A 27,555-nucleotide genomic window follows, 5' to 3' on the forward strand; every position below is an offset into this window, starting at 1 on the left:
CCCACAACTAAGAATGATCAGGCCCAGAATGTCCAGAGTGCTGACACTGAGCAAGACCAGCCTAGGGTGACAGAGCTCACTCTGTAGAGGGTGAGTAGACCAGGGACCAGGCCCCGGTGAGGGGGCCATTTGTGGCTCTTGGCCTCACGGGCAAAGAAAAAGTCAAAAAGTCATTCTTCTCTGTTCTAAAGATCCAAAAGTGTGGAGTTCCCGTTGTGGCTCAGTGGGTTAAGAACCTGACATAGTCTCTGTGTGGTGCAGGTTCGATCCCTGGCCTCGCTCAGTGGGTTAAGGATCTGTCATTGCTGTGGCTGTGGTATAGGCTGGCAGCTGTAGCTCCGATTTGACCCCTAGCCTGGGAACTTCCATATGCTGCAGGTGCTGCCCCCAAAAGACAAATAAATAAATAAATATCCAAAACTTTGAAAGGGTGATGGAGGGCTGTGGGAATCCGGGAGGCTATAGAGAGCAGTCAAGTGGTCCGGGTTGGCCTGGTCTGAGGTGGTGGAGAAAAGGGTGGAAGTGATGAGAACTCCCCCTGCTTTCCCAAAGGGATGGATCTGGACAGTGTTGCCTGTCCTTGCAGAGCAGGGAGGGCGGGGGGTGGGGGGGTGGGGCAGTGAGGGGGACATGAAGCTGGCCAAGCTACTATTGCCTGAGCTTCTGTCTCTGCTGCTGATCTCAGGGACAAGAATTACTGTAGCCCATTATAGCCCTAACCAGGGACAAATACAGTAGCATTAATTTAATTTTATTTACATTTCAGAGTCATTTAGAGGGAATAAATTGAACCAAAGTTGATTGAAAGTATCCTACAGGATAGGCCCTGAGCTTCCTCAGGCTACCAAGCCTTGATGAATGATGGCAGCAATTTCTGCCCAGAGCACCAGTCTCCCTGGAAGGCTGGACAGGAGGCGGAAGAAATGGCCCACTTGCTTCTAGAAGCCAGAGGATGGGCGCCCAGCCCCCTCTCCCTTCACTGCCCCCAACAAGCTCCTTAAACAACTTGCCCTTGCTCCTCTCCCGTTTTCCTCACAGGCTTAGGATGCCTTCCTTCCGCAAATCCATGCTTCAATTCAATTCAACTACAGCATACGGTGATTGAGCGCTAATGCTTGACTGAATTCTGGGCATCAGAGATGAAAAAGCCAATTTTGTGGATGTTGGAGTCAGGACTCAACTTCCAGTTTTACCCATTAAGAATTTTTTGGGAGTTCCTGTCGTGGCGCAGTGGTTAACGAATCCGACTAGGAACCATGAGGTTGCGGGTTTGGTCCCTGCCCTTGCTCAGTGGGTTAACGATCCGGCGTTGCCAGTGAGCTGTGGTGTAGGTTGCAGACACGGCTCGGATCCCGCATTGCTGTGGCTCTGGCGTAGGCCGGTGGCTACAGCTCCGATTCAACCCCTAGCCTGGGAACCTCCATATGCCTCAGGAGCGGCCCAAGAAATGGCAAAAAGACAAAAATAAATAAACAAATAAATAAATAAAATGAGACTACGAGTTCCCTGCTGGCTTAGTGGGTTAAGGATCTGGTGTTGTCACTACTGTGGCTCAGGTTTGTTTGATCCCTGGCCAGGGAACTTTCACAGGCAGGGTGAGGCCAAAAAATGACAAAAGCAGGAAAAAGAAAAGTGCTATTTTTAAAAAACCTAGTGCAGTCTCTTCTACCTCCTTGGTAGGTGGTTCTTTCATTTAGGCAAACACCTTGAAGAATTTTGATAGGTGATTTTGGCAGGAAAGAGGAGGGGCTGTGGGCCCAGCCTGGGATGGAAGCCCTAAGCTCAAGGGAACTGAATTGCTTTGCATAACAAGTAGGGGACAGGAGGCCTGGAAAGGGGGCAAAAGAAAAGCCAGAAAGTCTGGAGCAGATAGTGCCAACTGGCTGAATGCAAAGCCTTTTATTAAAAACCCGTCTCTCCTCCTGCCTTAGGGACGCAGAGGAGGAACTAGATGTGGCTGCTAGATGTGGGGTTAATGGGGCCTGGAGTGCCATCACCCCCAGGTGTGTTACTTTCCTGTCTCAGGTAGGATTTGGGGATCCTTCCTGGGGATGAGGGGTACAGATGATCACATGGTGGAAAAGGGACCTGAGAGGGACCAACCCATCCAATGACAGTGGCCAGCGCAGTTCTAGGGTTTATGACACTTACCAGGGAAATGTAAGTTGTTTTGTACCCTATGTTGTAATTACCCCCAATTGAGTCCAGATCTTCAGTAAAAATTAACACTGTCATGGCGAGTAAGTGGCACTTCAGGGGATGATCGGTGTCCAGTGAGTGGTGTCCAGTGTGGGGCAAAGTGTTGCAATAAGAAGACAGTGGCCAAGGAGCCCAGGGCCAGCAAAGAGCCCTGTGAGAGGAGAAAAGGAAGGTGAAAGCCACTGAGTGCCTGCTCTGGGTCAGGATTGTTCCAAGAGCAGGCAACACTCCTCTATGGTGACAAAAGTCAGAATGGTGGTTACTTTTGTGGGGGACAGGTGAGAAAGGGCCTTCTGGGGTGTCAGAGATGTTCATTACTGTGATCTGGATGGTGTTTATGCAGGGGTATGTGTGTGGGGGAGGGTAAAACAAACCGTATATTTAAGGTTTGTGCACTTTTTTTTTTTTTTTTTTTTTTTGGCTGTATATGGAAGTTCCCAGGCCAGGGATGGAATCTGAGCTGCAGCTGCTGCAATGCTGGATCATTAACCTGCTCTGCCACAGTGGGACCTTGTGCCCTTTTTTATATGTATATTTCACCTCAATAAAGGCAAATGAGGAGTTCCCATTGCGGCTCAGCCATAACAAACCTGACTGGTATCCATGAGGTTGGCTTCACTCAGTTAGTGGGGGATCTGGCATTGCTGTGATCTGTGGTGTAGGTCACAGACACAGCTTGAATCTGGTGTTACTGTAGCTGTGGTGTAGGCTGGCAGTTGCAGCTCTGATTTGACCCCTAGGCTGGGAACGTCCATATGCCTCAGGTGTGACCCTAAAATAAACAAACAAACAAACAAATAAATGCAAACAAACATTAGGCAACAACAAGAGTAACTTAATCAGGTTACAACCTTGGGCAGCCCTCACCACAATCTTTGTGCCCAATGTCTCTCATTCCCGCCCAGCCTCTGGAAACCACCCTTCTACCTTCTGCCTCCCTGGATTTGCCTCTTCCTTCCGGGCATTTCATGTTAGCAGAGTCATAAATACGTGGACTTTTGCATCTTCCACTGAGCCTAACGTTTTTGACATTCATTCATATGGTAGCATGTACCAGTGCTTCTTTCCCTTCATTGCTGAATCCCATTCTGATGGATGGACGTACCCTTAACCAGTTAATGAACATTTGGGTTGTTTTTACATCAGGGCTATGATAAATCATGTTGCTATGAATATTTGTCTGCAAGTCTTTGTGTGGACAAATATTTTCATTTCTCTTGGTGGGTGGATATCTAGAGTTGTATAGCAAACCTATGTTTAACCTATTAAGAAACTGCCAAACAATTTTCCAAAGTGGCTGACCCATTTCACATTCCTACCAGCAATCCAGCAGGCTTCCAGTTTCCCCACATTCTCCCCAGGACCTGTTGATGTCTGTCTTTTTGCTTATGGTCGTTCTAGTGGCGGTGAGAAGCATCTCATTATGGTTTTGATTTGCATTCCCCTAACAACTAATGATGTTGCATATATATTCATGTGCTTACTAGCTATGCATATAGCTCCTCTGGTGGAATGTCTAGTCAAATCCTTTGTCCACTTTTAAATTGGATGGGTTGTCTTTTTATTATGGAGTTAAAAGAATTTTTTTATGTATTCTAAATTCCAGTTCTTTATCAAATATATGCTTTGCAAACATTTCCTCCCAGTCTGTGGCTTGTCTTTTCTTTCTTTCTTCCTTTCTTTCTCCCTTCCTTCATCCCTCCCCTCTTCCGTCTTTCCTTCCCTCCCTCCTCCCTTTCTTTCTTCTTCCCTCACTTTCTTCCTCTCTTTCTTTCTCTCTTTCCTTCTTTTTTTGATGGTACTTTTTTTTTTTTTCCTTTTTATGGCCACACCTGCAGCATATGGAAGTTCCCAGGCTAGGAGGTGAATCCAAGTTGCAGCTGCTGCCACAGCCACAGCCACAACTACAGCAACGCCAGATCTGAGCCACAACTGCGACCTATGCCACAGCTTGTGGCAACATTGGATCCTTAACCCACTGAGTGTGTCCAGAGATGGAACCCATATCCTCACAGACACTATGTTGTGTTCTTAACCCACTGAGCCACAGTGGGAACTCCTTGATGGTACCTTTTAAAGCATGAGTTTTTCTGGACTTCTCTTAAATGAAGGTGAAGTAAACTGCTGTTTTTCTTTCAGAAGAATAACTGAGGCAAAGCTTTCCCTTCTCCAGGTGGAATGTCTCGTAGGCCTTGCAGTGTGTGCAGCATGCTGCACGAGCATGAAAGAGAAAGTGCAGAATTCTCGGTGGGACATTGGGAAATGAAACTTCTTGGGGTAGTTGGCATTTGAGGTAGAGGATAGGTCAGAAAGTTCTTCCTTAGCTGTCTCATCTGTCAGCTGTGTCTTTAAAGAGTTGATGCTCTCTTTCAGTCTGGCTGCACTAACCCTGGATACAATAGATTAGTTATGTCTGGTTTTGAGCTTTCTATAAATGGAATCATATAGCAGGTACTTTGTGCCTGACTTCTTTTGCTCAACATCAGCTTTATATGAATCGTTCACATCGTCGTGTGTAACAGTAACGTGTTCATCCTCATTCTGAGAAGATGTGGAATTAGAGACATGGTCTCAAACCCTGGCTCTACCACTTAAAAATTAAGTCCTTGGGCAGCAAATTTAGCCTTAAGAACTTCAGTTTCCTCATCTGCAGGCTGAAGAAGGTAAAATTTCTCTTGCATAGTTACTGTAAGGCTTATACTTACTACAATAACCAATATATGTAAAGCATGTGGAAATTACTCAAAAAATGTAAGCTGTATTATTTATCAATGGCTTATTTGCTAAATGATCTCTGAGAAGGAAATAGAACCACAATGGTTTTGAACTTCCAAGATTCACATCCACACCTGGGTACACGTGTGCGCACATGCACACACAAAAGGTTCACATCTGTGTACACACCTGTACCTGTGTATATACATACACACACTCCTCCCAACATGAGCAGTTTGCACATTTTTCCTCCCAGCAGCTCTTGAAAGAAAGATACACCAGATGGGACTGGGTCTGCTACATGACTGAGCAGCCCCCACGTCAGAAAGTCATAATCACTGAATCCATCATGTGGTGCAGCCCTGGCGAGGGCATAGCTCCTCATCCTGCCCACTGGGCCGAGGAGGAATGTGTCCTCCTCCTCCTCCAGAGCAGAGAGCAGACATGGGCGGGCAGTTGCCAGGCAGTGGAGCCAAAAGAACAGATGGCAGCTGCACAGCCTCCTTCCAGCCCTGTTCCCGGGCTGCCAGGAAGAAGCTCAGGCGGCAAGGGTTTGGTGGATACCTCCCTCCCCTCACTAGGCCACCCTGACCCTGTCCTCCTCTTTTTTTTTTGGCCGCATCTGCAGCAGCATGCGGAAATTCAGGGGCCAGGGATCTAACCCAAGCCACAGCAGTGACACGAACCACTGTAGGGATAGTGCCCGTTACTTAATCCAGTGAACCACACAGGAACTCCCTGCACTCTGTCCTCTTCATGGGCTTTGGAGTAACACAGACCAGGCCACGGCTCTTATTACCTACTAGCTGTGTAGCTCAGACAGGGTGAACAGCCTCTCTGAGTGCCCTGAACAGAACCCTAATTCTCTCATCCAGTTATAACCTGATCTCTGCTCCCTAACTGCTGATCAGAAGGCAACTAGCCTTACTTAATTAAGCACAGCCTTAGGAAGATTACCAAATACTACACGCCCCAAATCTACCTACACACATAGTTCCCACCTATGGCAGAGGCTGGAGGTGCTGCCTCCAATCCCCCCAGGACCTACCACTTCAGGTAGTCACCCACTAACTTCCAGTGGCCAGTCTCTACACCTCTTCGCCTGAGGGCTTTCTCTGAAACCAGGCACAGGTGCTCTGCCAGCACAAGGCAGGCTGAAGAGCAGACGTCAACCACAAACAGCAGCGGGTGTATAAATACTCAGGCTCCCCACCCTCCAGGTGGGATAATGTTAAGTTATGCTTCCACGCAGTCCTCACAGGACTGGTCACTGAGCTCTAGCCATGCCCAGTGATAGCTGGCTTGATTGGCCACTTCACCACCCAGAAGTGTTCTCTGCACCTCCCAGCCCTTGTTTCAGAGTCTGCTTTTGCAGGGGGAGGGTGGGGAGGCATCCGATGGAAGATAACATCCTTAGCCTTTCAACGCCTTCCTGAACCTCTAAGTCTCTTCTCCAATCATAACCATTTCCCTGAGACACCAATTCTGCTCAGCCTTCTAAATACCTACTCCGGGGGTTCCCATTGTGGCTCAGCAGGTTTAAGAAAACAGTGTCCGTGAGGATGCGGGTTTGATTCCTGTCCTCATTCAGTGGGTTAAGGATCTGGCATTGCTGCAAGATGCAGCGTAGGTTGAAGATGTGGCTCAGATCTGGTGTTGCTATGATGGTGGCGTAGACCTGCAACTCCAATTCGACCCTTCACCTGGGAACTTCCATATGGTGCAGGTGCAGCCATAAAAAAGATTAAAAAGAAGCCTACTCCTGACTCCCAGGCCAGTTCCTCTGACTCTGGCTTCAGTCTAACAGTGAATTCAAACCTTTCCCCCTAACGCCTCCCCCTTCCTCAGATACCTTTGGTTTTTCCCACTGGGTCAGTTCTTGGAGCCCAGCCAGGCCCCATGACTATGACTGCAGACTTGAGCAAGGGTCTTGATGGGGAACGCTGGGCCATTCCTTGGGGGTGACAGAGCTGTAGAGCTGCTGCTTCTGGCTGTTTTTCCACCTCTAGACAGGAAGTCAGGAAGGCTCAAACAGGTCCTGGATGATCCACCTTCGGGAGCTCAGGGCTGGGACCAAGCCCACCAGGCCAGGCTGACCCAGGGGGGCAGAGCTGAGCCTGCAGGAGAGGAGATGGGGTTGGGAGCCTGAGGGGATGGCATTCCCCTCAGTGCTTGCCCCTCATCTGCATTGTCCTGTCTTTTCTCCTTTAATTCTGCCCTTTTGTACCTATAAGCCGCAACTAGAGGCCTTACGAAAAAAGTGCCCAGACTGGCAATTCAAACAAACATTAGTCAAAGTTAATTCACATTATTTCCCTGAATTTTATTTTATTTATTTATTTTTGGGCTGCACCTGCAGCACATGGAAGTTCCCAGGCAAGAGATCCAACCTGAGCCACAGATGTAACCTGCACCGCAGCTGCAGCAATGCTAGATCCTTAAGCTGCGGCACCACATGGAACGTCCCCCCTGAATATTAGACTCTTGAAAATTAAAAGTCTGGGAGCTCCTGTTGTGGCTCAGCAGTAACGAACCTGACCAGTATCCATGAAGCCACAGGTTTGATCCCTGGCCTTGCTCAGTAGGTTGAGGATCCAGCTTTGTCATGAGCTGTGATGTAGGTCACAGACTGGCTTGAATCCCATGTTGCTGTGGCTGTGGTGTAGGCTGATGGCTACAGCTCTGATTTGACCCCTAGCCTGGGAACTTCATATGTCACAGATGTGGCCCTAAAAAGCCAAAAAAAAAAAAATATATATATATATATATACACATACATATACATATATATGTATATGAAAGGGCACAAAGAAGAAAATTTTTTTTCATTTTTTTATTACTCAAATGAATTTATCACATCTGTAGTTGTATAATGATCATAACAATCTGATTTCACAGGATTTCCATCCCACAGCCCAAGCACATCCCCCCACCCCCCAAACTGTCTCCTCCAGAGACCATAAGTTTTTCAATGTCTGTGAGTCAGCATCTGTTTTGCAAAGAAGTTCCGTCTGTCCTTTTTTCAGATTCCACATGTCAGTGAAAGCGTTTGATGTTGGTGTCTCATTGTATGGCTGACTTCACTTAGCATGATAGTTTCTAGGTCCATCCATGTTGCTAAAAATGCTGGTATTTGGTTCCTTTTGATGGCTGAGTAATATTCCATTGTATATATGTACCACATCTTCTTGATCCACTCCTTTGTCGATGGATATTTAGGTTGTTTCCATGTCTTGGCTGTTGCAAATAGTGCTGCAATGAACACTGGAGTACATGTGTCTTTGCGAGTCGTGGTTTTCTCTGGATCGATGCCCAGGAGTGGGATTGCTGGATCAAATGGTAGTTCTATGTTTAGTTTTCTGAGGAATCTCCATAATGTTTTCCACAGTGGTTGCACCAATTTACAATCCCACCAACAGTGTACTAGGGTTCCTTTTTCTTCACACCCTCTCCAGCTCTTATTGTTTGTAGACTTTTGGATGATGGCCATTCTGGCTGGTGTAAGGTGGTACCTCAGAGTGGTTTTGGTTTGCATTTCTCTAACGATGAGTGATGTTGAACATCTTTCCATGTGTTTTTTGGCCATCTGTATGTCTTTGGAGAATTGTCTGTTTAGATCTTCTGCCCATTTTTGGATGGGGCTGTTTGTTTTTTTGGTATGGAGCTGCAGAAGTTGTTTATAAATTTTGGAGATGAATCCCTTGTCAGTCGATTCATTTGCGGAGATTTTCTCCCATTCTGTGGGTTGTCTTTTTGTGTTGTTTAGGGTTTCCTTTGCTGTGCAGAAACTTTTAAGTTTGATTAGATCCCATTTGTTTATTTTACTTTTTATTGTCAATACTCTGATAGGTGGATCTGAGAAGATGTTGCTGTTGTTTATATCAGAGAGTGTTTGGCCTATGTTTTCCTCTAGGAGTTTGATAGTGTCTGGTCTTATATCTAGGTCTTTAATCCATTTGGAGTTTATTTTTGTGTATGGTGTTAGGGAGTGTTCTAATTTCATTCTTTTCCATGTGGCAAAAAAAAAAGAGAGAAAATTAAAAGTCTAGCTAAAGACACAAATGACAGTAAAATCATTTGTAGTGCGTATGATGAAAGGTTAGTATTCTTAATATCCACATAAATATCTTTTTTTTGTCTTTTTTTGTTGTTGTTGTTGTCTTTTAGGGCTGCACCCGTGGCATATGGAGGTTCCCAGGGTAGGGGTCGAACCTGAGGTGAAGCTGCCAGCCTACCACAGCCACAGCAATGCCGGATCCTTAACTCATTGAGCAAGGCCAGGGATCGAACCAGTGTCCTCATGGATACTAGCTGGATTAATTAACTGCTGAGCCGCAATGGAAACTCTAACATAAATATCTTTAAATAAGAAAAGAACTCTTGCAGAAAAATTGGCAAAGGCTATAAACAGATAATGCACACAAAAATAAATCCAAATTCAAATATTTTTATATCATATCATATAAAAATATGATATGGTATATAAATAATCTGATTCTCATTAATGACCAAAAAGTGAAAATTTAAACAATCCGTTGGGTACCATTTTTTACCTTTGACCTTGGCAACAATGAAAAAGAGTAGTGATATGTCCCAGTGCTACTGAGGTGCGGGGAAATATGCCTTCTCATTCACCGTTTTTTTTTTTCTTTCTTTCATCTTTTTAAGGCCCCACCTGTGGCATATGGAAGTTCCTGGGCTAGGTGTTGATTTGGAGCTGCAGCTGCTGCCTCCGCCACAGCCATGGCAACACTGGATCCAAGCTGCAGCTTGCAGCAACTCTAGACCCACTGAACAAGGCCAGGGTTCAAACTTGAATCCTCATGGATACCAGTGGGTTCTTAACCCACTGAGCCACAACGGGAACTCTTCATTCACTGTTGGAGGGAGTGTGAACTGGTACAACCTTTATGGAGGGAAATTTAGCCATATATAACAAATGTTAAATGCGATTGCAATTCTTTTTTCTAAACAATTTATCCAAGACATTAATAGGACAAATTGGGGGAGATTCATTATAAAAGGGGGGAAGATTCCTTGCAGAAATCACTGGTGGTACAGCAAGTTAAAGATCTGGTGTTGTCACTGCGATGGCTTGGGTTGCTGTTGTGGTGTGGGTTCAATCCCTGGCCCAGGAACTTCTGCATGCTGCAGCAGGTGTAGCCAAAAAAAAAAGTGGAAAGCTGGACTTAGCTGTCCTTCAAGACATTAAAAAAAAAAACTTTTAAATTGCCTGCCTCTATCTTTAGAGTGTAAGTACCAGTAAGTAGGGAAGCTTATGTGTCTCATTCACTGCTGTATCCTCAATGCCCCAAACAGTGCCTAATACATTGTAGGTGCTCAGTGTCTGATGAATGAATGAATGAATGAATGATAAGATAAATGAATTGGAGTTCCTGTCGTGGTTCAGTGAAAATGAATCTGACTAATATTCATGAGGATGCAGGTTCAATCCCTGGCCTCGCACAGTGGGTTAAAGATCTGGTGTTGCCCTGAGCTGTGGTGTAGGTCGCAGACATGGCTCGGGTCTGGCATTGCTGTGGCCAGCGGCTGCAGCCCAGATTTGATCTCTAGCCTGGGAACCTCCATATGCCTCAGGTGCGGCCCTTAAAAAGGAAAGAAAGAAAGAAAGAAAGAAAGAAAGAAACAATAGTAGTGAAAGTTTATGGAGCTTGTGCCATGGGCTACACTTGATGCTAAGATTTCCTCATGGATTGTATAATTTAATTTTCACAGAAAACCTATGACATAGGTAGATACTGTAATATATAGTCAGGATTTTCTCACTGAAACATATTGAAACCTGATTCAAATTAGTTTGGGGGGGAAAGGAAGTTACTTGTCCGTGTAAATGAAAAGTCTCCAGAGGGTTGTTCTGGCTTCAGACTTAGTTGGATTCAAGGACACAAACAATGTCTTGATGGTTTAGTTTTTTCTCTCTCCATCTTTCTTCTTTCCTCTGTGTTGGCTTGATCCCCAGGCAGCCTGATTCCACCTGAGGGGTAGTAGCTCTGGGCTTACATGGGCCTGAGGACACTTGCTATCAGAAGGCAAAGCTAGCAAGTCAGACTAGGGGTGGCCCTGGCTCTCCTTGAGCCAATCTGAATTCCTACGGCCAGAGGTTAGATGTGTATATTGTGTTGCCAGGATTTGGCCTCTGTTCACGGTGCCCAATAGAAACATGAGACAGAGTTTTGGGTAAAGGAGAAAAAGGTACTTTTATTGCTTTGCCAGGTAAAGGGGGCCACAGCAAGTTACTGCCTTAAAGACTGTGCCCACTTCGGGAGAGGTAGGGAGGTGGTTTTATAGTTTGGGAGTGAAAAATAGGGCCATTGATAAGAATCAGGGTAGATGAGATCTTGTGTTGTTTTAATTAATTATTTATTTATTTACTTTTTATTACTCAATGAATTTATTACATTTATAGTTGTACAATGATCATCACAGTGCATTGTTTTTCAAAGCTGGTGTTTAGGTGGTCCCAGGATTCTGAGGATCCTTCTTTTGGAATGAAAAGTGTTTCAGCAACATCTTTCTTTTGTGGGGGTTTCAGTTCTGTGATAGAACTCAAAGGTATTGTGATGTATATTCCTTGAGGAGGAACCAGGACCCTGCCCCGAGGCTTCACTATTCTCTTGACTGCTCCTCCCTGGTCTCTGCATCCCCTCCCTTCCCTGACTAGCAACTGTCTGAACCTACTTTTTGGAAATCAAGGAATGTCAAGGAGGCTGAAGCCTATTCCCCAAACAAGAAAAGGGGGACACAGAAAAGCTTGTGTGCCCAGGAGACCCACAGGGCCCCACTCGGTTTCAGTTAGAATATGCATCTCTGAGAAGGCCTGGGAACAGGAAATTGGGACCACCAAAGAGAAACTAAGCAGATGAAAACATAGCACATCATAGATGCCTCTGGTAACAGATGAGGAAACTGAAGCACATTCAGGCCAAGTAACTTCCCTGAAGTCTCAGAGCTAGTAGGTGGTAGGACACATATTTGAACACAGGAATCTTGACTTTGGAGCTTGTGATTTTAGTGTGATGGTTAATTTTCTGTGTCAACTTGACGGGGCCCTGCAGTGCCCAGATATTTGGTTAAACATTCTGGGTAGTCTGTAATGGTGTCTCCAGATGAGACTTGAATTGGTAGATTAAGGCAGATTGTCCTCTCCAGCAGACCTGAGTAGATCAGAAAGTTGAGCAGGAAGAGAATGTGCTCTCTGCCTGAGGGTGTTTGAATGAAGACATAAGTTTTCCATCTTCAGGCTCAGATTAGAACTTATACCATTGCCTGACCTAGTTTTCAAGTCTTTGGACTGCAAATCCTAGGACTTCTCAGCCTCTGTGATTGCATGAGCCAATTCCTTATAACAAGTCTCTTTTTGCAGATATGGTTAATATAGATAAATGAATACATATAATTAATATACATGGTTAAACTTTATATATATCAATAAAGTCTCATCTGTATGCATGTTTGTATATATGCAACTGACAGCGCTAATGGCCTGAACCCAGCCAGAACAAGAACTGGGACTTGAACCCAAGTGCCAGGACTCAAACCCAGCCTAAACCCAGATTGGGACTTGGACCCACAGTTTTAAATTAGAATCACCCTGTGTCTGGACTTACTGAGGTTCAGGTTCTTCATGCCTCCGTGCAGAAGGAACTCAGCAAGAGACAAAGTGATAGGCAAGAAATAGATTTATTAGGATAGGACACTTGTGGAGCTCAGCAGTTAACAAACTGACTGGCATCCATGAGGATACAGGTTCGATCCCTGGCCTCACTCAGTGGGTTAAGGATCCGGTGTTGCCGTGAGCTGTGGTGTAGGTCACAGATGCTGCCTGGATCCCGCATTGCTGTGGCCCTGGTGTAGGCCAGCAGCTACAGCTCTAATTGGATCCCTAGCCTGGGAACCTCTATATGCCACAAGTGTGGCCCTGAGAAGACAGAAAGACCAAAAAAAAAAAAGGGATAGGATACTTGTGAGAGATGCAAGCACAGGAGGCTCTGCCCAGAGGATCTGGTGGGCTACAGTTTTATCATCCAAGGGGCATGGGGGTTGGAAAGGCCCGCCTCTTCCTTTCTGGGACAGTAGCTCCTCCCTGGTATCCGATAAGGTGTGTATTCAAATCAGCAGAAGGGTGGTCCTCAAACTCCCGGCCTTGGTCTGAATCTGAACGCAGGCCTCATCCCACCCACCACCCAACAACCTGAGGCAGTTCTCATACCTCCACTAGTGAAGCAAGGCTTCCTTGTTCTGATGGCTTTTTTGAGCAATTTATTAACTTACAGTGATCTCCCAAAGTCCCCTAGTTTTCCCTCTCTACCTATGATCCTTTATTGGGACTTCTATAACTATCTGTGCCTACTCCATGCCTATCATTTATATATATATATGGTTTCATATATATGCTAACCAATAGGAGATAGGATACATACAGATTATATGTAATATATAATATGTATCATATATGTCTCTAGAGAACCCTAATACATTTAGCTACAAGACAATACTGCGAAGTTATTTGCATAGATATGAAAGATGTTCAAGACATATTTCTAAGGAAGTTTCGATTGTGGCTCAGTGGGTTAAGAATCTGACTAATATCCATGAGGATGCAGGTTCGATCCCTGACCTCACTCAGTGGGTTAAGGATCTGGTGTTGCCGTGACCTGTGGTGTAGGTCGCAGGCGTGGCTCAGGTCTAGCATTGCTGTGGCTGTGGCGTAGGCCTGCAGCTCCAGCTTCAATTCAACCCTAGCCTGGGAAGTTCCATGCACCTCTGATGAGGCCCCAAACAGACAAAAAAAAAAAAAAAAAAAAAAAATCAGAAAGAAAGATATATTTCTAAGTTAAGAATAATCAGCTGGAGTATACTATGTGTTGAATGACTGCATTTATATAACCACATATAAATGAAAAGCCTGGAGAGCTATGTACCAAACTGTTAACAAAGGGTGGAGGGGTGGTATAAGGGAGAACTTTTACTTTCTCATTATTTGAATTTTTTTCCCCGCAAAGGTCAAGTATTTCTGGGAAAAACAATATTTCCATTCTTGAAAAGAAATGTAAAAGTCAGTAAAATCAAATTTCACACCAAGACGGGTGTGAGCAGCAGGGAAATCAGCAATTGCTTCATGAACAAGAGAACACAGGACGTGAAATGGCAACATTTTCTCCACTCCTCCCCTCTCCTCCCCATCGCACTCTTCATTTTATTTAATTTATTTTTAGTTTCCTGAGAAGGGCTGGAGACAGTATGCTTGATTGCTCTTCTCTTCCCTTGGCTCTGAGAGTTTATCCATGCCAACTGGACCGTAAGTGACTAAAAGAATCAACTGCACATCAGAAAACTCAAGAGCCAGAAGGACCCTTAGAGACGGTCTGGCTCAGTGACTTTTAAAAAAAAGAGAGAGATTTTATTTTTCTTTTGGAAAGTCAAACCCAAGAGAGGGAGGAGAGTAGAAACCAGAAATCTTGCTCTGAGAACATGGTTTGCCAGCCACTTATCTAATCTAATCTGACCATTTTGCAGAAGGGTGTCAGGTCTCTTGCTCTTGGCCAACTGTACTACAGGTTCCTAGGTCTGCACTTGGACTGCATTTTTTTCTGGACTTTCATAGGCTGAGCAGCTCCTGAGTTAGGCCATAGGCCATGTTGTGACTGTGGCGGGTCTCTGCATCTGTGCAGGTGAGAAATGCCCCCACTTTCTCTTTCCTGAAAGCTCAAGGCTCTTTTCTTTTTTAGGTTCATTGAAACTGGGTCCCATCCTCTCCAGGGGTCCAGGGTATTACAGGGTCCTCTGTTCCCAGGAGTGGGTCAAGGTCAAGGGATAGAAGAAAGAAGAGTGAGGGAAAACAAGATAGTGGCAAGGCAAAGAGCCTTGTTAAGCTCTTAGAATTAGGCTTGGGATTAGCCTTTATATCTAGGATTACATTTTACAGATAATATTAGGATTAGGATTAGGATTAGGATTGAGCCATTGTGGCTCAGTGGGTTAAAAACCCACCTAGAATCTGTGAGGATGTGGGTTCGATCCCTGGCCTCCATCAGTGGGTTAAGTATCCGGTGTTACTGTGGCTGTGGTGCAGGCTGGCAGCTGTGGTTCCCATTCGACCCCTAGCCTGGGAACCTCCATATGCCATGAGTGTGACAGCTAGAGTTTGGATGGGACATTGGGGCTAATATCAGGACTTATGATGGAAAGGTTTGAACTGGGAGTTAGAGAGAGTTGTAGGGTAAGGATTAAGACCAGAGCGGAATGACCATCTGCTTTGTCTCAGGTCTCTGTGCCTCCTATTTTGTTGTGACTTCCTGGGCTAAGGTCTTTGGTCTCATTATTACCAAGAAAGCAGCCCCTGCCCTTGAACCACACCTGGCTCTTTCACATACAACCTCATTTGCTACTTCATGAGCTCTGGCTGCTGAAGCATTAATATTATCCTTTCCTAAACCCTACTGAACACGTAGATGGCTCCTTTTGGGCCAACGGTGATCGCAAACTACCCCCGAGAGTAACATCACATGTTCATTCACAGGTACAGTAGCATAATCCACAGCAGAAAATAGTCAAGACAATTAGGACAAAAGCCCTTCTGCCAATTACCCCCACACTTTGGTCCCCTAATTTGATGATGCCCTGAAATTTTATGTCCTCTCTGAGCTTTCGGCCAACTGAGTGGGCATGTAATAGGAACTGGTTCAAGGGCTTTTTGGATAGAAACCTTGGGAACTAAGAGTGAGTGAAAAAGAGTTCTTGTCCTGGCTCAGCAGAAATGAATCTGACTAGTATGCATGAGGATGCAGGTTTGATCCCTGGCCTCGCTCAGTGGGTTAAGGATCTGGCGTTGCCGTGAGCTATGGTGTAGGTCACAGATACAACTCGGATCTGGTGTTGCTGTGGCTGTGGTGTTTCAGCAGCTGTTAGCTCTGATTCGACCCCTAGCCTGGGAACCTCCATATGCTGCAGGTGGGACCCTAAAAAGCAAAAAAGGAAAAAAAAAAAAAAGAGTGATCGAAGAGTTAGCCAGTTAGGAACATAATTAGAGGAAGCAGAAGAACACTTGGTCTCATTTCTTACAACTGCAGTATGATGAAAAGGCTCACAGTGAGTTGCTGTGTCTCTTGGGAAGGTAGGTGGTGAGGGAGACTTTCCCCCAGGATTGTCTGATTAGGATGCCAATTCATATATGGGCCTCATGTTGATTAACAAATTATTGTGCCTTTGCATTCATCCAACAAATATTTATTGAATCCCTACCAAATGTGCCTTGGGCATTATGTATTTAGCAGTAAACAGACATGATCTTTGGAGAGGAGACACACAGAGACATTTAATTTTAAACTGTGATAGGTGCTGCAAAGGAAAAAGAGTGCCGTAGAAAATAAACGTGGGGCAACATAATGGGGCCGAGTGTCAGGGAAGGCTTCTTTGAGGGAGTGCCATTTAAATTTTGGTCTGTCATGGAAAAATACAAATCATTTAAAATAAAAACAAATTAGTTTCGGTCTGAAATAGTTTAAGTAGCAGCTTTCAGGAAAATTCTCAATCATGTCCATTGTTCTTTATGCTTTTGAATTTCAGGCTGCAATTTACCCCTGTTTTGGTCTGTGGTAGACACCTTTTGGAATCTTTGCCAAGAACATAATTGATCTTGAGAACTGTAGGCCACAAGGATGGGGTTCTGGCAGCCATGTTTGCCTTGCAAAGCCGAGCGCTTTGACTACACACTGCTCCACTGGCTAAAGAAGGCTGTGGAGGCTAAAGAAATAGACAACTTGACATAAGCTGGACCAATAAGGTTCTTTATCCTGGGAATTGGGATTCATAGATACTAATTAATCTTTGCTGATTCTTTTTTTTGGGGGGGGGTTGTCTTTTTGTCTTTTAAGGCCGAACCTGTGGCATATGGCGGTTCCTGGGCTAGAGGTTCGATCGGAACTGTAGCCACTGGCCTACACCACAGCCACAGCAATGTGGGATCTGAGCTGCATCTTCGACCTACACCACAGCTCACAGCATTGCCAGATCTTCAACCCATTGAGTGAGGCCAGGGATGGAACCCGAATCCTCCTGGATGCTAGTTGGGTTCACTAACCACTGAGCCACGATGGGAACTCCTGCTGATTCTTTTTTTTTTTTTTTTCAATGGCTGCACCTGGGGCATAGGAAAGTTCCCAGGCCAGGTACCGAATTGAAATTGCACCTGTAACCTGCAGCAATGCTGGAGATCCTTTCCGCTATGCTGGACCGTGGATCAAAGAGGCACCTCCCCAGAGAACCAAGCTGCTGCCATCAGATTCTTAACCCACTGAACTACAGTGGGAACTCTTCTCTGCTGGTTCTCTTTTTTTTTTTCCTTCTTTTCTTTCTGTTTTTTGGCTGTCCCATGGCATATGGAGTTCCTGGGCCGGGGATCAGATCCGAGCCACAGCTGCGACGTAAGCTGCCACTATGGCAGTGCTGAATCAACACACTGTGCGGGGCTGGGCATTGAACTTTCATCCCAGTGCTCCAGAGATGCTGCCAATCCCACTGAGCCACAGTGGACACTCCCCTCTGCTGGTTCTTTAAGTTAGCCTGGACAGCCATGTTCTCTGTGTACCCAGAGAAGCAGTGACAGGAGGTCTGCAAAGAGTGAATCATCTCTGTGGAGAGAGGCAGAGATGGAAGAATACTTGACCAGGGAGCAAAAGAGATAGTGAAGGAACAGCTACTTGGCTTCCTGCTGGTATTTTAGATCCTTGTCCCAGTTCTTCATGAGATCTTGGTGCTTTGTGTGCCCTGGAATTCTATAAGTTTTTTCCTTCAGAAAAAAAAAAATATTTTTTTAATGGGTGCACTTGTGGCATACAGAAGTTCCTGGGCCAGGGACTGAGTATGAGCCTCAGCTGCAGCAATGCCTGATCCTTTAACCCACTGTGCTGGACCAGGGATCAAACCTGTGCCTCCACAGTGACTTGAGCCACTGCAGTTGGAGTCTTAACTCACTGAGCCAGGGTAGAATTCCAAAAAAATTTTTTTGAGGCATTCCCATTGTGGCTTAGCAGAATTAAGAAACTGACTAGTATCCATGAGGATGTGGGTTTGATCCCTGGCCTTGCTCAATGGGTTAAAGATCCAGGGTTGTTGAAAGCTGTGGTGTAGGTCACAAATTTGGGTCGTATCTCATGGCTGTGGTATAGGTCTGTTGCTGCAGCTCTGACTTGACCCCTAGCCTAGAAACTTCCATATGCTGCAAGTGAGGCCATAAAGAAAAAGGTAAAAATTTTTTGGAGTTCTCTTGTGGCACAGTGGGTTAAGGCTCTGGTGTTGTCACTGCAGTGGCTCCAGTTGCTGCTGTGGGGCAGGATGGATCCCTGGACCGGGAACTTCCACATGCCACAGGTGCAGACACCCTCCCCAAAAGTTTCAGTTGGTTTTTGTACTAAGTGTGACTTTTATCCGATTAGCTCTTCTGTTTGACAAACATGGATCGAGTATGTTTCAATCCCACTCTGGGAATCCACGAATCCACAGAGCAGGCACAAACAGAATGGTGTATATAGAAATAAAATAGTAACATTTGGTAATAAAATTAATCTAGGTAATACCCTTTAAGGCTCTGGTACCCCCCTTGGGTTGTGGGTACATTAACAGCTATTTCTAAGAGATAGTCCTTTTGGAGGTAGGTTTTGTGAGAAGAGACAAGACATGTAAATTTCCTGGTCCTATAATGGAGACTATGTGGGCAGAGGAATGAGGGACCAATTCTGCCTTGTCAGTGTGTGGAAGGCATTGAAGAGGAGACAAGCAATGAATGGGCAGTAGAAGGGTGCTGGGAACCAGAGGAAGGGGCAGAGGACAATACAAGGGACAGAACCTTAGGCAATGTCTTATAAATACTGGGTACTCAATAAATGCTTGCTAATTGGAATAACTGGCAAACAGACAGGAATGCAAGCTGTTTGAAAGATGACAATCATGTTTGACACAAAATTTTCCTTTCGGTTTTAGGGTTTCTTTTTCCACAGACAAAAGAGTCACCAAGATGCCAGTAGAGAGAGTGCTACTTAATCTTTGTTAAACTCAAAGACTGCAAACCTTGCATGAATGTGGCAATTTTATGTCAGCTTAAGAGAAGATTTAAGGAAATATGAGTCCAATGAGAGCTAGGTGTATTGTATGAGTTCATTCATTCTATAGGTTTTTGACAGAAACATTTATTGAAGGCTTAGGAAAATCCACAAAGCTGAAACTAAATATTGCTCAAAATAAATCAGCATTCACATTTGGGGGTGCTTTGGTTTTAAGTGGTTTGATCTCTGCAATTGCTGTCTTCATCATCAACAGCCTCTTTAGGAGGATGCTAACTAAATGTGTTCCTTGCTCCTCAGAGGCCAAAAGAAGCAACAACATTTAATAAATCCACAGAACATGCACAAACAGAATGGTATAAAAAGAAATAACATTTGATAATAAAGTTCATGTAAGGCTCTCTTACTCCTGCCAGGTCGGGGGAACACCGCAGCTATTTCTAAGAGCCATAAGGGCCTCAGCTGTGGATCACCTTTCCAGGAAGTCTGGTGGAAGTTTCCTCCTCCTTGAATTTAGTCATCAACAACTGCCTCTGTTCATAATTGGTTGGAGGTCAGTATAAGTTCCGGATCAAAGACAAGGAACGCTAAAGGACTCATTTTCTTAGTGGCTCAAACTTTTTGATCACTTAATTGCCATCACTGACTCGGCCATAGCTCCTCTCTAAAAATCAAAACGTCCACTCCAGGAAGAACAGAGGTTCTTCTAGTCTAGGCACAGGGAGTGGACTTGTGTCTCTGAGGTTGGGGACGCCGATGGGGTTAGAGGCACAGAACCTGACTAAGACAACCACCCTCCCACCCCTTGCCATTGCTGCTGCAAAGAAGGAGGGTTATATTTCCCAGAAGTTCATTACTGCCAAAGGGTGACCAGTTCCCTGGGTGAGTTGGGTGTGGCAGGACTGGGAAGAGAGATTTCCAGGGGTTAGCAGTTGGTGGAGAAATGTTCCCCAGTATCTCCCAGGTCCAAGAGCGAAGAGTTAGTGGGCCTCTCAGGCAGCCGAAGACCCAGGCAACCCCCGGCCGACCGAGACTCACTTCCGGGTTTGGAAGCGCTCCTCCAGGCCCCTCCCCATACTGGGTTACGGGTGTCTCCGGGCGCATGCGCAGCGCTCGGGCGCCGCTCTGGGACTGGCCCAACTTACCCTAAACAACTAATCTGCTCCTCCCCCTCTCGCTTGGGGCGTACCATTCGCGTTTGGGGGAAAGCAACGTGCCCAAGAGTACTCAGAAGCCTGCTCCCCTTTTTCACACGGGGGGAAGGTAAGTTTGCCTCATATTCTAAAAGTTCCAACATAAGAAAGCCTCAAAAACCCGTCGCCGAGTGTTAGCTCAACGGTCTCGGCTTTGCCCACGGCCCAGTTCTCTTCCTTTGAGGCGCTGAACAAAGTGGCACGCCCGGATCCCAGCTGATCAGCTGCTGGGCTTTGGCGGCGGCCCCCCCGGGCGAGACCATTGTGACTCCTTGGGAGGGGTGCGTGAGGAGGGGAGGGGGCGGAGCGGCCATTGTCCGGTCAGCGCAGCCTCCGGGGGAGGGGAGGGTGTTACGGAGCGAGCGCGGCCCGGGGTTTCACAGCGGCCGCTGCTACGCCAGAGCCGGCGGGGGCCTCAGATCCTTGCCAGCGCCGCCGCACGGGACATCGCTCTGGCTGGAAGCGGCGGTGGGAGCTACCGAGGGCGCCGGGTCTTCCCTCCTCTCCCGCGGTCCTCGGTTCACCCGCACGCCCCACCTCCTCAGCTCCCCTCCCTCTGCTCTCCGCGCCTCCCCCAGCCCCCCCGTCTCCGTAGGTCGAGTGGTGCGGCCCGCCTCCAGCTGACCGGCCTGGAATCCCGGCTCGGAGCCCCGGACTCGCGCCCGCCCGCGCGCCCGCTCCCTCCCCCTCCCCCCGCCCCGAGCCCCCCGACGCCGCCGCCGCCGCCGCCTCCTTCTAGCGGGGCCCAGGCCCAGCCGCTGCCACCGTCGCCGAGCTCCGACGCCGCCGCCGCCGCCGCCGAGCACCATGGGAGACGCCGGGAGCGAGCGCAGCAAAGCGCCCAGCCTGCCGCCTCGCTGTCCCTGCGGCTTCTGGGGGTAAGTGCCCAGGCTGGGTGGGGGTGGGGGCGGGGGCCCAGGCGCTGGCGCCGGGGCTGCCTGGTCAGGCCTCGGGGCCCTGGGAGGCCGGAACCCTGGGGACTGGGCCCAGGCCGGGCCTTCGGGGAGGGGGCAGGGGCCGCGTCCTGAGGGAGGGTGCGGCGTGGGGAGCTGGGGGTGGGCAGAGGAGGCCCTGCCCGAGGTGTGCTGCCACCCTCGGGACTGCCTGCCGGAGACTTGGGCCGAAAGGGGCCGCCCGGGCCTGGTAAGGGGGGCAGGGCTGCGGGCAGCGATGAGGGGGCGGTGTTGGCACCTCCGGGTGGAGCTGAGGTGCCCCCTTCTCTTGGCTTGTGAAGGCCAGCCCTTCCTCCCCTCTTTGGTAGGAGTTGGTGCCCAGGCAGTAGGAGGGTATTTCCTCTGACTTTTTCACCTCCCCTGCTCCCTGTCCCCCAGAGACTTGCATCATCACTTCCTAAATTATATCCCAGTGCCCCATTTGCTTTTAGGAAGCTGTTCACACGTCACCCATTTTTACAAGTCAGGCCCAGAACCCAGGCTAGGGTAAAGTTATAAGACTGTCGAGGTCTCACCTTTATTTAAAGCACGTTTCAGAAGATCTGTAATATTTCCTTGTCAAAAAAACTCAAGTCAGCTGGCTTAAGAACGTGAGAGCCAATTAGCTCAATTGGGTCAAATTTTCCTTCTTTCCTCACTTTTTTTTTTTTTTAATTCATGATAAAAGTATCCGCCTTGGCCAGCCTGTGTTATTACTTGGCCATCCTGTGTTAAGAGTGAAAATATATGAGATGGGAAATCAACTTTCCCACCTGTAGTTAGAGTTTAAATTCTCCTTGTAACATTTGGAGAGTTTTTATGGATTGCCACCCGTCTTACCTAACAGGTGCTTGCATCATACCTTTTGACTCTAGATCTGTTGTAAGGAAACAGGAGACTTTGAAGGCCGACTTGTGAGGTTTAGTCCTCTGTTTTGTTTTTACTTTCCAAAGATAACCTTGTATTTGGAAGTGCTTAGAGGCAGTAAGGAACTGATTATTTCTGGTGAGGACATCTTGGGAAGATGTATTGAAGTATTTTATCTCTGCTGTTTCTCACATCCTGGGAACTCTTGAGGTAGAAATTAAAGCTATGATTTTTGGGAGTGCAGAGCAAGATTAGAAAGTGGGTCTTGATATAGATTTTTGTGCAGTTTATCCTACCCAAAAATTATGACCAAAAAATCAGTTCTGACCTTCTCATCCTTCTGCCTTTACTTTCTTAAAAATTTCTCAGTGAAAGGACATTAGTTAAAAATAAGTTATGGCATTACCAAAAGTTCTGAAGATGTGAAAGTATCTTAGGTTTTATAGTCTACTTTTTGATTTGAAAATAGTAATTGTGTTGTCTGCTAAGTGGTTTCACAGTCTTAATTACCACAGGAATCTTAAATAGGAATCATTATCTCTTTATTTATAATAGATGGGGAAACCAAGGCTTTACTTACAGATGGGGAAACTTCCCTTCGAATACAAGGATTTCAGGGTGGATGGAGCTGGTGAGCTCTTTAGAATGTTTAATACCATCACGTTTATGACATCAGTCTGCTGTCCTGGAAAAATCTGGTGTCACAAGCCTTGGATTGTAACTCATAAAGAAGACATGTGGCTCAAGGAAAGTAGCTGCCAGTGGCAGCTAATGCCCAGGATGTATCAGAGAGCCATTTCCTGGCAACATGTTTATGTCCTTGGGACTGTTATTATGAGTGGAACCCTTACTAAAAGATATATCACAACTTAGAAATTGAGGGAATAGAATAGTTTCTTACCTTTAGCCAGCAGAGTTCTGCGTAATGCAAGGAGAGTTTGTTAGTAGCAGAGAGAAATGGTTATACTCATGCCATACTTAACCTGTAAGCAACCAGGGCTGCTTTTTTTGATAATTTCAGTTTGGCACTTTTTATGAACTGCAGTTTGCCTAACAGGAATAGTGAAAACAAAGTTAATATTTTTATAGTGAAAGATTTTCTTTTTAGCCTTTCCTAAGGGTGTTCGAAGGCACATGTATAGTTCGCACACAAAATTGCCACCTAGTTTGCGTTATATCATGACTGACTCTGAACCTGGTTCCCTTATTGCATGGGTTACATTGATGTGTGTTTAAACTTAGAATGTAGTTGGCAAATATTTGGGTGCCTCTGAGGCACTGGCAACATCCTCTGGGTGCAGGGGGCACGGAGGAGTAAAATTACAAGTGTGTTAGGCTTGGTGTAGGGTGTGATGGAAGGGGCACCTAGTCCAGCTGAGGTGGAGGCAGAAGAAGAGGAAGAAGAAGGTAGAGGAAGGTAACCACCAGCCTAGTCCTGTAGGAAGACTAGGAGCGAGTGGAAATAGATGGGGAGAAGGGTTTCTTTCAGACGGAGGGAATAGCATGGGTGAAGGCCTGGATGTTAAGAGCACGACACATTTGAGGAGCTGAAAGTTCATTGGAGTGGATTGAGGAGTCAGATAGAAATGAGGCCGAGGTGGTGAGAGCAAGTGATGCTTAAGGCTTTGGATTTTTATCCTGAGTGCACTGGGGAGCTGTCGAAAAACTTTTGAGTTGTGAGGTGATTTTTTTAAAGTGAAAGATTACTGGATGATTTTGAGGATGGCCTGGGTATGTGGGTATAATTGTGTGTGTCTGTGTGTTTGTGGAATTGTTGCCAAGTCCAGAGGTACAGAATGGCTAGGAGCAGTGCTCTACCTCTGTTGTGGCCAGAGAATGGAGAGAAGTAGCTGTCAGAGCTGTTCAGGAAGTATCTTGCCTTTTCCCTTCATGAACATGAAGGTGTTCTCTGAAAACTTTAGTCAGCATTGCACTCTGGAGAAGCCACAGGTCTTAAAAGTCAGCTAGCCAGGGCCCACACCCAGCCCTTTGCGGAGGAGCCTCTCAGCAGAATGTTCTGGCACTAGCAGAGCAGTTCCTTTGGGATTGCTTTTCTCTCCAGTGACTTAGGCTGTAGGATTTGCTGCCCAGCACTGTCCACTCCGGTCAGTGGGGGTTGGTTAAAAGAGGAGAGCTTTGAGGTTGGTCTTATGGGAATGAAGTTAGAAAGGAGAATGCCAAGAGGATCATGCAATGCAAATATGGTCATGCTCAGAACACACACAGTTTCTAGTTTTCTCTTCTTTGGCTTTATATTGTGAAATTATGTGTAGGTATCTTTACTTTTTTATAACAAGACCACTGGGAAACTTTGCCTCTTTGGAAATTGTTGAAGATTTACCTCTTTATAAGTTGGAAGATGTTTCTTTACTACATAAATGTTTTTTAGGGTTAATCATAAACAGTTTTTTTCTCCAAGACATGGACTTAAAACTTTTAGTGCAATATGAGCATGAGCATTTTCTTGGCTTATTTTAGGCATTCAGTAATCATGCAAAAAACATGTTAGTTTATAATCACCAAATCTGAAATCTGAAAGTCAATTAGTGCATTTTCTTTAGTTGAAATGCTTATATATGTAAAAGTGCTTTTAAATTGTATAGATACGAGTGGTATTAGTTGAAGCTATGTTTTAAATTGTTTAGACGTTTAAAGTACACTGAAGGATATAGATTCCTCATGGATATTTTCAAAATTATCTAAAAGCTTTAAATTAGAAAGAGCAGGAGTTCCTGTCGTGGCGCAGTGGTTAACGAATCCGACTAGGAACCATGAGGTTGCGGGTTCGGTCCCTGCCCTTGCTCAGTGGGTTAACGATCTGGCGTTGCCGTGAGCTGTGGTGTAGGTTGCAGACGCAGCTCGGATCCCGCGTTGCTGTGGCTCTGGCGTAGGCCAGTGGCTACAGCTCCGATTTGACCCCTAGCCTGGGAACCTCCATATGCCGCGGGAGCAGCCCAAAGAAACAGCAAAAAGACTAAATAAATACATAAAAAAAAAAAAAAAATTAGAAAGAGCAGACCTCTAGAATATTACCAAAAAAGTTAGGAAGACAGTAAGAATATACTGAGTACACTGTAGGATAGTCGAAAGGGTAATTAATTAGGATGAGGAAAGGTGGACTTTTCTTTTTAATTCTACTTATTAAGTACAGATATTTACAGTTATTCTGCTTTTACAGTTGGAGACAATCTTATTGCATTGTAATTTAATGGAAACTTTGAGAAGTGCTATTTTTTCATAAGTTAGTTGAAAGTATAGTAAACATAAATGTTCAGTCTGGTATATAAGGAATAATGGGATAGTTTAGATATGAGATTTATTAGGTAAACTATTCATTGTTTTGATAAAAAAGGTTCATGATTTGTTTTCTTTTTTTTCTTTCTTTCTTTTCTTTCTTTTTTTTTTTTTTTGTCTTTTTGTCCTTTTAGGGCTCGTACCCGAAGCATATGGAGGTTCCCAGGCTAGGGGTCTCATTGGAACTGCAGCTGCCGGCCTATTGCAGAGCCACAGCAACACCAGATCCGAGCTGCATCTATGACCTACACCACAGCTCATGGCAATGCTGGGTCCTTAAGCCACTGAGCGAGGCCAGGGATTGAACCTGCAACCTCATGATTCCTAGTTGGATTTGTTTCCACTGCGCCACGACAGGAACTCCCATAATTTATTTTCTAATGAATCATGTCAAAATAAATACTGCGCAGGTACATTTTCTTTAGGGAAATAGATTTCATTGTATTTAATTTTGTGATCTATTCTGTTAAAGCATTTTACTAACTAGATCTGCTAGATAATGATGAATTTTAAATAAAGATGGTGTTAGGACAGAGATCAAGAGTAGTCTCAAAAAGTAAATTCTTCTCCATGAAATGGTTACTAGTAGAAAGTTGATTGAACAAGATACTGACTAGGCTAAATAGAAGTTATTTATTTTTCTTATTTTCTCTGATCACAGGCTTTGCGAATCAATGTGGAACTCTGTTTCTGTCACTTTGTGAGTTATCTGGCAAGTGTGCCGGTTCCTGGCAGTGTGTGGCCTCACACTCATTTTTCATTTTTTCAATCTTCATCTCCGAATTGGATCATCTTGCCATATTTCAACCAGCTTAACCTGGCCTTTCAAATTCATGTGAACACAACATGAATCACTGGTTAATCAGTAGAATGTTCATTCCAGTGATGTCACTAATTATCTGTTTGATTATAAAACCCCCTTAAACATTCTCTTAAACACAAAACAGCTCATTTGTGAAGCTTTACTTTTTTTAAAAAAATTTTTATTATAATTGATTTACGGTGTTCTGTCAATTTCTGCTGTATAGCAAGTGATCCAGTTGTACATTTATATACATTCTTTACAGTATTCTACCACAGATGATTAGATATAGTTTCCTGTGCTATACAGCAGGATCTCATTGCTTATCCACTCCAGATGCAATAGTTTGCGCCTACTAACCCCAAGCTCCCAGTCCATTCCACTCCCCTCTTCCACCCCCTTGGCAACCACAAGTCTATTCTTCATGTCCACTTTTTTTTTTTTTTTTTTTTAAGATTCTATATTTTTAGAGCAGTTTTAGTTTCAGAGCAAAATCGAGAGTAAGATACAGGGATTTCCTGTATACCCCTTGCCCCTACCTATGCACAGCCTCGCTTGTTTTCAGCATCCCCACCATAGTGGTGCATCTGTAACTATAATGAACCTACATCGACACGCCGTTATCACCCACAGTCCACTGGGGTTCACTCTTGGTGTTGTATATTCCTTGGGTTCCTTGTATCTATTACATTGTTGTATAGAGTAGTTTCACCGCCGTAAAAATCCTGTGTGTTCTACCTGTTCGTTGCTTCCTCCCTCCTAACCGCTGTCAACCACTCATCTTTTCACTCTTTCCATAGTTTTGCCCTTTCCAGTATGTCATATAGGTGGAATCACACTGTAGCCTTTTCACGTTGGCTTCTTTCACTTAATAATACGCATTTAAGGATCCTCCATATCTTTTTGTGGCTTGGTAGCTCATTTTTTTAATATTCCATTGTCTTGAGCTAACACAGTTTATCCATTCATCTTGGTTGCTTCCAAGTTTTGGCAGTTATAAATAAAGCCACTGTAAACATCCATGTACAGGTTCGTGTGGACATAAGTTTTTAATTCCTTTGGGTAAATTCCAGGAGTTGTACAGTTTTACTTTGCATCTTTAATTTTGTGTGCATGTGAAGATACAACATGTTTTAGGAGTTCCCATCGTGGCTCAGCAGAAATGAATCTGACAATTATCCATGAGGACGCAGGTTTGATCTCTGGCCTCGCTCAATGGGTTAAGGATCTGGCATTGCCATGAGCTGTGGTGTAGGTTGCAGATGCGGCTCAGATCTGGCATTGCTGTGGCCTAGGCCTGCAGCTATAGCTCTGATTAGACCCCTAGCCTGGGAATCTCCATATGCTGCAGGTGCTGCCCTAAAAAGACCAAAAAAAAAAAAAGATGCAAAATGCTTTAAATGAAGTATTCACTGTCATTATGTTTCTCTATTTGCCCCATTTTCCTGATAACATTTGGGGCATCCAGAAAACAT

At 45.3% G+C, this 27,555-nt stretch overlaps 1 protein-coding gene across 5 annotated transcripts in view; it reads left to right on the forward strand.

Annotated features, from left to right (window-relative positions):
- Positions 1 to 20,172: 20,172 nt before the first annotated feature.
- The window catches only part of ZFAND3 (zinc finger AN1-type containing 3), a 339,302-nt gene continuing 331,919 nt past the window's right edge, over positions 20,173 to 27,555 (forward strand). For 2 of the 5 annotated variants that reach the window (XM_084968025.1, XM_021099854.2), the window contains exons 1-2: positions 20,173 to 20,255; positions 20,764 to 21,063. Coding sequence is in view for 2 of the 5 variants with exons in the window: in XM_021099854.2 (XP_020955513.1) it covers positions 20,993 to 21,063 (71 nt within the window). In the remaining 3 variants the exon portion in view is untranslated. Of the gene's footprint in view, positions 20,256 to 20,535; positions 21,064 to 27,555 lie in introns of those variants that run through there. The other 3 variants (XR_014810086.1, XM_084968024.1, XM_021099855.2) reach the window with 2 other exon arrangements.

The sequence above is a fragment of the Sus scrofa genome, chromosome 7, assembly GCF_054392235.1.
Source record: "Sus scrofa isolate SSC_HxYL_T2T_F1_AM1 chromosome 7, Sscrofa_HxYL_maternal_Yorkshire_Landrace_v2.0, whole genome shotgun sequence".
NCBI classification, from domain to species: Eukaryota; Metazoa; Chordata; class Mammalia; order Artiodactyla; family Suidae; genus Sus; species Sus scrofa.